The following is a 12,984-nucleotide window of genomic DNA, read 5'->3' on the forward strand; positions in this document are numbered from 1 at the left end:
ACTGAAGCCTAAGAGAAAGTCTGACAGAAAAAAATTACTTGGTGGTTTGGATGAAGGTTTGACATCCCAGCTATACAATAAATTCTCAAATTATATAGTTAGAAGAGAAAAAGGAATAACGGCTTGCCGTACCGTCTCCTAAACCAAAACTAACCAATAAACTTTTTTTCATCATTTAAAACTGATCCTTCATAATGAGGTAAGTAAGATCTAGATGAGAAGACTAAGATATTTGCAAAGTTACGGTCATAGACTCTAGCTTTCATCCAAGAAAGCATGTCCGAACAATTTCATGAGATTTAAGTATATGTTTGAATGACTTTTTGAATCAGTGCTTCAGACTGTGTACATGCACACAGTCTCATATATCAGTAACTTTATTTCCAGAAAAATAATTCAGGAATAAATGATTCAAGAAAACTATTTCAAGGTGATAAAATGTGTGTCTAATCACCTGCAATTCTCTCTTAAGCTATGTTTCAAAACAAAGTTATTTTAAAAACACTGGCTTCTCTCAAAACTTGTTTGTTGGATTTTTTTTTTTTTTTAGATTAAAGGTATTAAGAGACAAAACATCACACGCTTTTAGGATTTTAAATAAAAAGTATTTCACGTAATTAGTGAAGTAAGATTAAACCCATTATTTAAGGATTTGATGACCAGTTCTCAAGACAATGTCTAGAAGTACATGCAGGGAAACTAACCAGCAAAAGGGAAATAGCTTTGAATCAGATATAGATGTGACAAGGGAATTAGAATGTGAAACGCTGTTTTGCAAACCAATAACCATGCAATTAAGAGAAATGCAATCAAGCACATACACTTTGACCACTTCACAACTTTTTAGAAACTGCAATAATCTGTTAAATCATCACTGAACCAGGCAAAAATAGTGCCACCTCCACTGCTTATATTTTTTCAGCTTTTTATTTCTAACATGTATTTCCATTCAAAGAAGCATAGAGAAATATTTTTGTAATCCTGATTCATTAAATAAAGGTAAGGTCAAGTTCATTCACATGTAAACTTAACAACAGGGTAAGGTTTTACTTGCTTAGCTATCTTTCTGCCCCCTTCTCTGCTCAGAATGAATTTAACTGATTTTATATGGCTTTATAAATATAAAAATGCAATATTCAACTGAAGTGTAATTTGATTTGTTTGCAAATCCCTTTTGAATTGCTTTATGATGCATAAGCGCATGCAGTTCATTAGGAAATAATAAGCAAAGAACGCAAGCCAGGCAAGAAGCTTTGCTCACTTTCAAAGTCAAGGAAAAAATTTGGCCCCTGATCAAGCTCTGTGCAAGTGAGTACTTTTAAAAGATTTCCCATTTGGTTCCTGAAAAATAGAAAAGGAAGAGAAAAGGAGTCCTGAGTGAACAAAGGATTTTAGAGACAAGGACTTGGACAGACTGGTTGTACTGGAAAACACACACCGCAAGCAATCAGATTTTAAAAGTTTTTTCCTCAGTTTGCTGTTAAGTTAGGGAAAAGATTCTCTCATTGTCTTGTAATTGTTTGAACTTACTTTCAAAATCCAGGAAAAAATGTGGATAGTTTTCAATTTCCCTGGTAAGGACCTTAAGAAGATTACCCATCCCAGCAAACCTAGTAAATGCAACAAAATCGTAAACAGTTATATTCGTAAACTTTTCAGAATACTACAACTAAAGGCTTGACAGAGTCTGTATCATATATTAAACATTTTGGCAATTTCTGGACCATGAGAAACATTTTGATGGTCAATGTTGTCATACTTATGCATGGGGACAGAGAGAGTAAGACCTTGGATAAACACAGAAGTAATTCTATTTGAACAAATTAGAATTTAAACACCAGTATAACATCACAGAGTACAAACAGAAATTTATGAGTTTATTTTCTTAGCCAAAGAAACAAACTCAGAACTGTATCTGCATTTTTAAATCCTCTAAATTACTGGACTTGAGATTACTGAATACCATTGCGGAGAAAAAAAATGAGGTCTTAATCCTTGGTTTGGAAACTTTAGCATAAATTAATTTTATTTCATGAATCTAACACAATTTAAGGAAAAAAGAAAAACTAATTGTTTCTAATCAGTAAGCTGTTTTAAAATATTACCATGAAAATCTGTCAGAAAGAAAGCTAAAAAAATTGCTCTTTTTAGCTTTCAAAAATATATGCATCTGGGGGTAGGGGTTGGGGGGGGAAGAGGTTCAAACTATCTTATCTGTTATTCCTATCTTTTATCATCTTTAAAAACCTTTAGATTTCAAGTTATTAAAAACTCCCAAAAGGAAAAGTGACCAACTCTCAAAAAAGCAAGTCTCTATGGAAGACAAGAAGGAAGGAGATTTGAAGAAAAGTTTAGCAGTACAGTCCTTAGGAAGACACATTATTCTAAAACTATGTAAAAGTATAGCTTTCTTGGGCAAACTTACAACTTTTTCTCAGAAGAGAGAAAAATTAAATCATGAAAAGCACATATAAGGTTAAAGAGGTCTGCCTGGAGGGATGTAGAAAACTGTAATTTTAGATTTAAAACTCAGATTGAAAACTGATTTTTGCCACAAAGATAAATATTCTCAGTACTCTAAACCATGGCTCTTGGGGCTTACATCTGATGCTCATCTGTTTTTCAGTTTAACTCTTTTCCCACTTAAGAAATCAGACCACAAAAAAATTATTCTATGTATGTACATGGCTGATACTCCATATGAGGAGACAAGTTTTTTTTCAAATTCTACCCCAAGCATTCCAGAAGAAAAAGTATCATCAACCCTAACTTCTATATGCATGTAAGGGATATATTTCTGTAGCAGGAAAAACTAGGAAGGTAATGTAAGGCCTGGAGATTTCAAAGCAGTCATAGTCATTCCATAAAAAGATACAAATTTAACCAGTAATCTGTTTAGAACATACAGCTTCATGTAAACCAGGTTTTTGTTAGACAAATGGCTTTGTTTCGCATTAAATATTTCAAAATCTTCTCTCCAGAACAATTCCAGCGAGCAGACTGTCAAGCCCTTTACAATTAGCAACATATTGCATATACAATATCAAAACATGAAGGAATACTATTATTCATAAAGCTACATCGGTTTCTATGCAGGAAAAAAAATCACTTTACAGTTCTACTTTCAGAAGAAGAGCTACACTGTATGAACAGAGTCTGACTTTTGAGTAGCCTACAAAGGGGAAAAACATGCAAACAGAGCAAAACAGGTTTTATACAGCATTAAAACTTGTATCTTCAATAATTTAACATTTTCATCACACTGGTATAATACATTTATCAACATCAGATAAAAGGGACAAGCTAATATGCACACACTTATTTTCCTTTTCATAAACTTGAAAGAAACCATTTATATCATTATGAAATACTATCACAATCTAAATTACTGACTCAGTCTGCATTCTTCACCTTCAAGCCGTATCTTACCTCATTGCCTTCAATCTTCAGAGAATATCCGACCATTTCTTCTACTGCCAAGTTAGCAGTGCATCCAGAGACTAGTTTAGTTGATAGCATGCTTTGAACAGTGAGGAAGCCTTTTTGCCAAAAACCTGAGGATATGCTCCCTCATCTGCATCGAGTAGCTTGAGGTCATGTGCCCAGGCTCTGGTTTCTGATCCTTCTTACAGAAGTACAGCACATTAAGTCTCTGGAGATTTCTGAGTATTTTTCCTAAACTTTTAATTATATTTCTAAGCTTGTTTTTAATTTTAATCTCCTCTGTTTCAACCCTGTGTTGAAACTGATTCAGCTATTTAGGTCACAAGTATGAAGTAAGAACCCTGCTACGAAATTTATACACATTTTCATGGTCAGCCTGCATTTTCCAGGGATCTTGAAGGCACTGGTTTGACACCATCTATTTCCAATGTACATCAACCCATAAAATAGTGATCGTCAACAGAAAGTAAACAACAACATCTAGAAGATATGGGTCAGGCAACTGCTAAACATGCTTCACTTCTCTATGATTTGAAATAATTTCTTTATGGTTTCCTGAAAAACAAAACTAAAAGCAAGGTCTAGTTCCAAGAAACTTTCACTTTAAACTATAACTCATCATTCAACACAAAGTTTTTAACTCCATATTAAAAGGCCAACCTTCGCCTTAATGGAAGTGCTAATAAACACAATTCCTTGGCCCAAACTGAATTATTTTATTCTGTATAGCTTGCTGCTTCCCAGTACCTGCATCTTCCAAAATGTCCTTCCCTGAAAACTCTAATAAAGTACTCCAAACTTCAGGAACAGCAAGTCACTTCCAGGATAATTTTAAATGAGATTTCAAAGTAAATTATGACAAATTCTGAGCAGGTCAGTATACATACTGTGGTTGCAACAGGAATGCAAATGAACAGCTGATGCACAGAAGCAAATCAGAAAGGTTTAACTTAAGAGCATAAAATTCCATTTCATTAAGCTGGAAAGCATTTCATTTTACTTACTGTAAAATCAGTTTAAATGTTGAAATAAGACTAAATGCATATACAAAAATATTGCTGTTGCAGCACTCCTAAATGATAGCAGCTCCTCTTTAGTGTCTAAATCCCTTAAAATTCCAACTTTTAGCAGTATGCTTCAAAAATGGTGACATGTTGACATGACAATGTTTGTATTTTCATGTTTTCTACTGTCTTCCAAACCGTTAAAGCTTATCCTAAGACATTACATAAGCACATAGAAAATACTTTCTAAGCTACTGTTGACAGTTTAAAGCGCATTACTGGTTTTTGATGCCCAACATTTAATTAGTGGCACACAGACATAATAAACTGTAAAAACAGTACTGAACAAGAAAGTATATTTAGCATTTTGCATTTTATATACCATTATCTAACAGCTTATTTAAAAATGTTGAACATTGAACAAAATAACAGAGGCTGGTTTTCTAACACATCACTTGGTTCTTCAAATTTCATTAATTTAATTTTGACATTCTGGAGGCATTATCTAGAATGGGAAAATAAATTCTTTCTCCCTCAATAAACCAATCAGTTTATTTTTGAATTGTGATAAATAAAAAAACTACCCCCCACAAAACAAATCAAAATGCAACTTTCAAATCTGCCATGGATTTTATACACGTATCCTAAAAATACACTGAAATACATATTTATTATATACTGAAATCCAGTTCTGAAAATTTAGTAAATGTCCACAAATTGGGTTATTATCAACTAAATATTGCATGTCCAAAGCTAAGCATCATGTTATTTAAATCTTGTTTAAAATCTTTGTTTACACAATGTTATAGGTGATTCCATAATTTTGAACTGTGGAGTTTCATATTATTTTTAAATGACAGCTACAGTACTATATAAATTGCTAGAGAAATACTAATTTATTTCTTCTTCCTTTGCAGAACTCATTTAATCGGTACCAGCTCAAAACCATCACCAGCACTGTAACTAAACTGAAGGTATTACATACAGACAAAGCCTTTAAACCTTGTGTTAGTGAAAAAGGACACGTTCACCAGCTCAACACTCTGCTGCTCATCAGTGCTCCCTTGCCCGATACTATATCCTAAATTTGCCTGCTTACATAAACAGACCCTAAAAGGCTTTTGTCAAAACCAGCTGGATCAGCAAATACCTACTGCTTAAACTCATTAAGATGATCCTAACGAAGTGAGGCTGGGAGTGTTCTCATGAGCAGCTCCACTGGGAGTTTCAGGAGAAACAGAAGCTCCCATGTTCAGGAGTGGCAATGAAATATTAGGACTGGTAACTTCTAAAGGCACACCTACATGGGTGGAGACAGGCATCCAGTCCGCAGTCTGAGGGAACTGGACTCCATTAAGCATATTAGCATCATTAAAGCAGTGGAACTGACCTTACTGCATGAATAATTAACTGTGGTTTCAAAAAACCCAGCAGCATCTGAATTCAAGATCTCTCAGATCAGACGCATGATTCCCAATCATTGTGATTTGGAGGAAAAGGATATCAGGAGTCGTCAACATGGATGGTGAAACCATGCCTGACCAACCTGATAGCCTTCCACGATGGAATGACTGACTGGCTGGTTAATGAGCAGAGAATGGTGGATGTTATGTACCTTGCCTTCAGCAAGGCTTCTGACATTGTCTGCCACAGCATCCTCATAGGTAAGCTCAAAAAACCTGAGTTAGATGAATGGACAGCAAGGTGGATTGAGAAGTGGCTGAACGGCAGAGCTCAAAGGGTAGCTCAGGATCTAGCTGGAGGTCTGTAGTTAGTAGTGTTCCCCAGGAGTCTGTACTGGGTCCAGTCCTGTTCAACTGGCTCATCAGACTCTTGGATGCAGGCACAGAGTGCACCCTCAGCAAGTTTGCTGATGATACAGAACTGGGAGGAGCGGCTGAGACCCCAGAAGGCTGCGCTGTTGGTCAGTGAGACCTGGACAGGCTGGAGAGCTGGGTGAAAAAGAACCTGATGAAGTTCAACAAAGACAAGTCTAGGGTCCAGCACCTAGGGGGAACAATCCCACGCAGCAGCACAGGCTGGGGCTGACCTGCCGAAAGGCAGCTCTGTGGGGAAGGACCCGGGAGTGCTGGTGGACAGCAAGTTGCCAATGAGTAACACAGTAAGTGTTGTTATGTAAGGAAAAAAAAAAAAGCAAAAATAGCCATACATTTGTGTTTAAGATGCTAACTCCAAAAAAACCTCAGAGATATTTACAGTGAAGTACCTACAGTATTATCTAGCAAGGCACAGATAAAGGAAAAACACACCCAGGTTCTTTTCAGAGCACAAGCTATATTCAGAAAAAAATCAATTATCCCTGACGTGCCCTCAAAACACTGTATTTATAAGATTTTCATAAGTAACCTACATAACAAAAGTCACCAAGAAGCAACCTCCACAGAAAGAAAATCTAGTGCCATGCATTCCTTACTCAGGTGAAGCATAAACAAAGAAAACCCCAACAAAATTCAAACCCAAAAGTCAGATGTAAAGTAGTGAAAATTGGAATAGAAGAAAGTTGCTGAAGGTGAAAGTAACCCAAGATAAAAGAATCATTCCTGCTTTGAAAAATTATTTTATTACAATTCCTAGATAAGCAACACTTCAAGCCAAAAGATTTTGCTGTTATCTGATATACAGATTGCAGGACACAATCAAAACTTGAAAAAAAAAAAAAAAAGTGAAGCAAGTCAAAGGGAGTTAATAAATGGCTTGTAAAGATAAATATATTTTTCACTAATCATAAAATGTTGAAAGAGCTGGCCAACAATATTAGTACCCATAGCCCCAAGGATTAAGAGCTTGTCTTATGGTTTCACTAAAATCAAAAGATTAAAAAAAAAAAAAAAAAAAAAAAAAGGATTACCTTAAATAAACTTGTAACTTACTGAAGGGGTGGATTTTCCTATAGGCCACCCCTCACACCTGAACATACTTTGACCAGAATTACTATATATTTTCAGACAATGGCATAATGTCAGAAGAGCCATCATGAAAGGATGAAAACCAGGCAACCAAAATATCTGGATTCTGAGTCATAGGTCATTAAAAAAAAAAGACAACACAACAAAAAAAAACAACAGAACAACAACCCCTTAAAAAATTGTAGAATGGAAGCCAATTATGTAATTAGAATAAAATTGTATTTCAAATTAAGAAAACGTTGTTGCACTTTGATCCTTCCACCTGAGTATATAGTAATTACAGCAACCTGGTTTGTATATGGCATAGGATGCACAGATGCTTATACACAAAACAGGGACACAATTTGCCTATACACAATAAATGGAGCCTCTATCAATTGATGCCAAGTAAGCAAAATGGGGGACTAATGTTTACAAAACTGATATACAGGAGAGAGATACCCTTAACATAAACAGAACAGGTTTGGCTAGTTTTAAGTGTTTATTCATTCATAACAAAACCACTTCATTTTTTACCAGGTGGATTTTGACTTAGTTCTTCCAAACTCCTATAGAGAAAAGCAGCCACATCATCATCATTCTCTTAAAAGTTTCCTTATCCTTGCCTTCTCTCACCAAAATCACAGTGAAAAATAAGTGACCTTAGAACACATTCAATTTTGGAAATCTATGGATTTGGGCATTTGAAAAGGTATCTGGTTTCAACATTTGTGAATATAATAAATGAAAAATCTATTCTAGATCATACACATCCTTAGATAAAGAATCAAGAGACAGAAAAAAATGTTGCTGGTCCTTTCTGTCTGTTAATAACTGCCAATTACTCAGCCTTCTGACTATGCCACACACAGTATTTTGTATTATACTCCCAGAAAATCCAATGCAAGTGTCGGAAAAAGCAAGATGAAAACCATGATATTCTAGTTCTTTGTGCAACTATGGTAAAGACTTTCCTAAGCATGATTTTATTTTCAAGTTATTTCTAGTGCCAGTTGCTAACAGGAATAAGTCTTTGCATGTTAACTTTATTCTTCATCTATTTTACTTCTCTTATCCGATACAGAAATGCCAAAACAGTACATCTAATCTCAGTCAAGCCAGACATAAATCTTACAGCGACTGGATTTCTTACTGCATATTTGCTAGTGATCTGCTCTGAATGTGTCAGTATGTAGGACATAATGTGTTTTGCTGGCTAAATTTGTATTTATGGTTTTGGAGGGTAATAATCTATTTGATATGTACCTGAAGAAGTCTCTACAAGTCCTCTCTTCTGGAAAAAGGCAGGGCAAAACAGTATCTTAAAATACTAAGCAGCAAATTAATTCTGATCAAAAAACCATACTGACATTAGTGGAACTAAGCTGTGGCTGACTACTTGTATCAGTAGTTCAAGATTTGAGGAATTAAAGATGAAATGTGGATCTCTGTAGGGATTAGCTGCTGTTACGTCTACACACTTCTATTTAACATAACAGTGGTCTTATTAAATATCTTACTACATAAAATAAGAAAACTTGCTGACCAATTTGCATTATGATGCTGTTGATGGAAATACCAAGAGTTCCACTAGGAAAAAAAAAAAAACATAAAGCCACTGTAAACAGACTGGACAATAATATACTTTTTTTTTTTTTAATTTAAAATTTAAGAAAAAGGTAAAAGAAAAACTTTCTGTGTGTCTCTGGATGAGGGTGAAGGAGGAAAGAACAGGTACCACCCCAAGACAGCAATGTGACAGACCATCTAATACCTAGAAAGGAGTAAAGAAGGTTTTGCTCAACTATGGAGGCATCTGAGTAAGAGAACTGGGCAAGAAGCTTCAGGAGCGTTAATTAACCATGTATCTATCTGTACAAGCTCCTGGAGTGATAACTGATCTTTCTAGAATACAGAGGAGTGTGCCAAAGGAATGGCTATTTTAGACTTGTTTGATACTTGTAGGGAGAATTAACTGAATATATGGACGGAAACATAGAAGTTAATTAAAACCAGCAAAGGTTACTAAACAAGGAGAAAACAGCAAACTAAATATGATGATTTCAAAAAAAGCAGTTTCAGTAATCTCAGGTATCTTGAAAAATAGGTCTCTTGGTAAGCTGATTTATGGGATAAGGAACTGCAGGGAACTCAACAGTTAAGAAAACACACAACAGGTTATTCCAACAGACAAAACAAACAAAATGGAGACTTTGAAGTGAATATGCCTACGCCTATACAGGTATACAGAAACATTGAAGAACTATATAAAGGAGGGAACTTTGACAAATAACTGCAGATGAGAAAAGAGAAAATGCTATTTAATACCATAAAATTGCTGCAACACTGAAAATCTGAAAAAGTAGTTGCCAGTGGTTTACTGCCAAAAAAGGAGGATGGTATGTTTAAACAGTATCTAGTAGCTGTTGTATAGACCCAGTTTTGTTCAATAGTTTTAATTAGTGACAGACAGAGAATAAGAAAATACCCTTTTTAAAATACGCACTAAGCTAGAAGGGAACTAAAATATTCTGGAAAACAGGATCATAATTCAAAATCACTTTGATAAACTGGAGATACTATCCTTAAGAAATTCAGTAAATACAAATGTAAAATACTCTGCTCAAAGGAAAAAAATAAATTCAAATCAATCCCACAAATGCAGATGGACTTGTAAGCAGAAAGGCTGACGAAAAAAGTACTTAATCATTATACTGGACTATAAATTAAACATAAAGCAGGTTATAAAGTTGCTAAACTCCAGATTTTTTCAAAGATTGCTCTCACAGTCCAGTTATGGGATGAGGGGACTGAACATTGAATACGAACAGCTTTTCTCCAAAACACTAATTTGTAATTATGCAGCAGTGACAGAAAAGTATAGATTCCAGTAAAACTTCTCCTTTTTCCTTAATTAGCTTTGTGTCATTTTTTAATCCCTTCTGATACTAGCTTATTAAATTCCTATTCTTTCACATGAAACACTCAGTTCATTAAAACATACAGGTGTGGACCGGGTTCACGGCATTTTTCTGCAAAATAGCCTGTCTTGAAAATTACGCTTAGTTAACAGACAAGCACATTAGTCCTCTTAATGATGTAAACATAAAGAGAGTCTTAATTTTGCATTGCGGCCAATACTTTAAGAAGTACATTCCCTAGTAAATCTATTTTCAAATCGTATGGTTTTACTTACACAAAATGCCAAACAAGCTTTTGTGCCCCACAACATGAGCTGCTAAAAACTTATTGCAACCTTTTTCGTTATGTTAACAAGTCTGCTGTTGCCGAAGATGACAAATAAGGAAGGAGTACTGTGGATGGTGCTGAATCAAAACCATCCTTTTAATTAAAAAATTAAGACTTCTTGTAAGCTACATGGAAATTAAAATAGCACACTGACCCTGATGGATTCTGCAGTAATTAACTCAAAGCGCTACTGGAAGCTATTCCTAATTTAGCGACGAATCCCGCACAGTAACTTTTTATTAAGACAATAAAAATGATGCACAGTAGTGACTTCGTACCCTAACCCCTACTTCGCCATAAAAAAAAATATAAAAAATTCTATTTTCAGCCGACTGGCAGATCGGTGTGGCGATTCCTCGAGGCCCGCCGGCGGCCCCGCTTGCTGCCCGCCCCGCCACAGCGCGCGCGAGCCCGGCGCGGCCCGTCACACGGGGGGCGGGGCGGGGCGGGGCGGGGTTCCCGCCAAGGCCCGCGCGCGGGGCAGGGGCGCCCCCTGCTGCCGCCCCGCCGCGGCCACCACGGCGGCCACCGGCTGCTGCCCGAGGGCAAGCCGGGCGGGCTGGGGGCGGGGGGACACACACAGAGCAACAGGAAAGCGCTCGCTCCAAGCAGAAACCGGTGAGCACGGCGGAAACGGTTTATTACCGTTAGGCCTCGGCGCCCCGCCGCCGCTGTGTCGCACTGTCCCCTGGTAGCCGTGTGAGGGGCATCGCAAAAGTTCTGCCAGGTCGGGCCGTTCACGCAAGGTCGCTCAGCCACCAGGCGCCTGCACCGCCGGGGCTTCGGCAGCGACTGCAGCTCACGGATCGGCAGGGGACCTTCTCCGCTCCTCCATTTCAAACCAAAGCCAAACTAACCTAGGTTGTATGTTCCTAACCCCCTTTCAGAACAAGTGCTATTATTTTAAAAAAACTATACTGCCTTCCCTTTCCTCCCACTGGAACTCAGAATTTAGTTTAAAAGTAACTGTGACTGCCTCTAAAATGATGACAGCTAACATTTCTGCTTGAATGCGAAACAGCATTCAAAGAGGTGACCAGGCTCAGCAGACAGTGACATCCCGAGGCTGGCGCGTGTTCTCAGCAGGGCATCCCAGCCTGGCACCAACACGTGCCACACCAGCCCCTGGCAGCAGCCCTGCCTTCTCCGTGTGAACAGAAACACCGTTTTCATTTACCCTTATTTAAAAAGTTTCAATTAGCATTATTTATTTTGAAGTTAAAAGCACACTAACAGCTGAGAAAGAAGAAATCTGCTTTTCCTTTCATTGTCTTTGACTAAAAAACAGATGCACGGGATGAGGTACACCAACTTTAAAATGCCAGTTATCTGCAATCAAAAAAGAGACAAGGTAGTTACAGCCAAGATTTTCTTACTGCCTTTGCTGAAAACTGTCCAAAAGGCAAACCATGCCTTTTAAAACTAGACACCATAGAAAAGCCACTATTACTTAGGTTTTATTTTTGCATTAAAATGATCTAAGAACCTTGTTTCATTTTCAACTAACCCACCATTCACACTTAAGAGCTGACGTAAGTCACATGCAAAAGAAATACACCCTTGTAAAGGCAATATTCGTTAGTTTCTGAGAAAATTTCAAATTATATACAACTACTTAAATAATTAATTTGAAAATATTTTCAGAACCTTGTTGGAAAACTTAAATTGTATAAAAGCTACACATGCAACACACACAAATGCACGTAATGTACACATATATGCATGTGCACACAGAGTTGCAAATGCGTGTATTTAACCAAAAACTGAGAATTAGTTGCTTGTTACAGGAAAAAAGTAGATACATCAAGATTAAAACTGTAAAAAAATCAAGATTATAATAATTTACTTAACCAACACTTTCTGCCTGCTGGCTCAAAGCCATCTACCTACTCTAGGTACCTGGAAACACAAGCATTGTACAACAGCACAGCATACAGAGGTATGGGGAGGAAGAAAGCCTGTGTGATTTCAGCACTCAAGAGTCGTGAAATTGAAGTTCCTCTTAGCTCAGGATTTAGATCATGGGTGTTCTCTGAAAGACGGGATGCAGCAGAAAACCCCCCTCAATTACTCCCAAGTTCATGATAAACAAATGAAAGATACTAACATTATTTTTCAGAAAATCTCTAAGCCAACAAAAGCCTTTGTATTGTCTTTCAGTCTTCATCTTTAATACAACCAGCCTATAATACAGCACTGAAACATGCCTGGAAATTGGATTTGTGTTTTCTTCCTTCTCCTTTGAGCCAACCACTATTTTAGTTACAATTTATTCAACTGACTTACTAAACTGAAAACTTCTGAAAAGCCTGAGAAATTAAGTAAAAAAAATGCTCAGTGATTGAAGATTATTAGGGTTGATGGGAAGTAATGGAAATTTA

At 36.8% G+C, this 12,984-nt stretch overlaps 1 protein-coding gene across 9 annotated transcripts in view; it reads right to left on the reverse strand.

Annotated features, from left to right (window-relative positions):
* Positions 1-12,984, reverse strand: part of CYRIA (CYFIP related Rac1 interactor A) — a 57,907-nt gene that overhangs the window by 18,773 nt on the left and 26,150 nt on the right. For 2 of the 9 annotated variants that reach the window (XM_040598334.1, XM_040598340.1), the window contains exon 4: positions 1,262-1,341. The exons of 2 other annotated variants lie outside the window; for them this stretch is intronic. In XM_040598334.1, the coding sequence (XP_040454268.1) occupies positions 1,262-1,334 (73 nt within the window). In that variant the 5' untranslated portion in view covers positions 1,335-1,341. Of the gene's footprint in view, positions 1-1,261; positions 1,342-1,530; positions 1,615-3,429; positions 3,572-12,984 lie in introns of those variants that run through there. 5 more of the 9 variants (XM_040598336.1, XM_040598335.1, XM_040598333.1 and 2 more) reach the window with 4 other exon arrangements.

Source organism: Falco naumanni, chromosome 6 (genome assembly GCF_017639655.2).
Source record: "Falco naumanni isolate bFalNau1 chromosome 6, bFalNau1.pat, whole genome shotgun sequence".
Lineage (NCBI taxonomy): Eukaryota > Metazoa > Chordata > Aves > Falconiformes > Falconidae > Falco > Falco naumanni.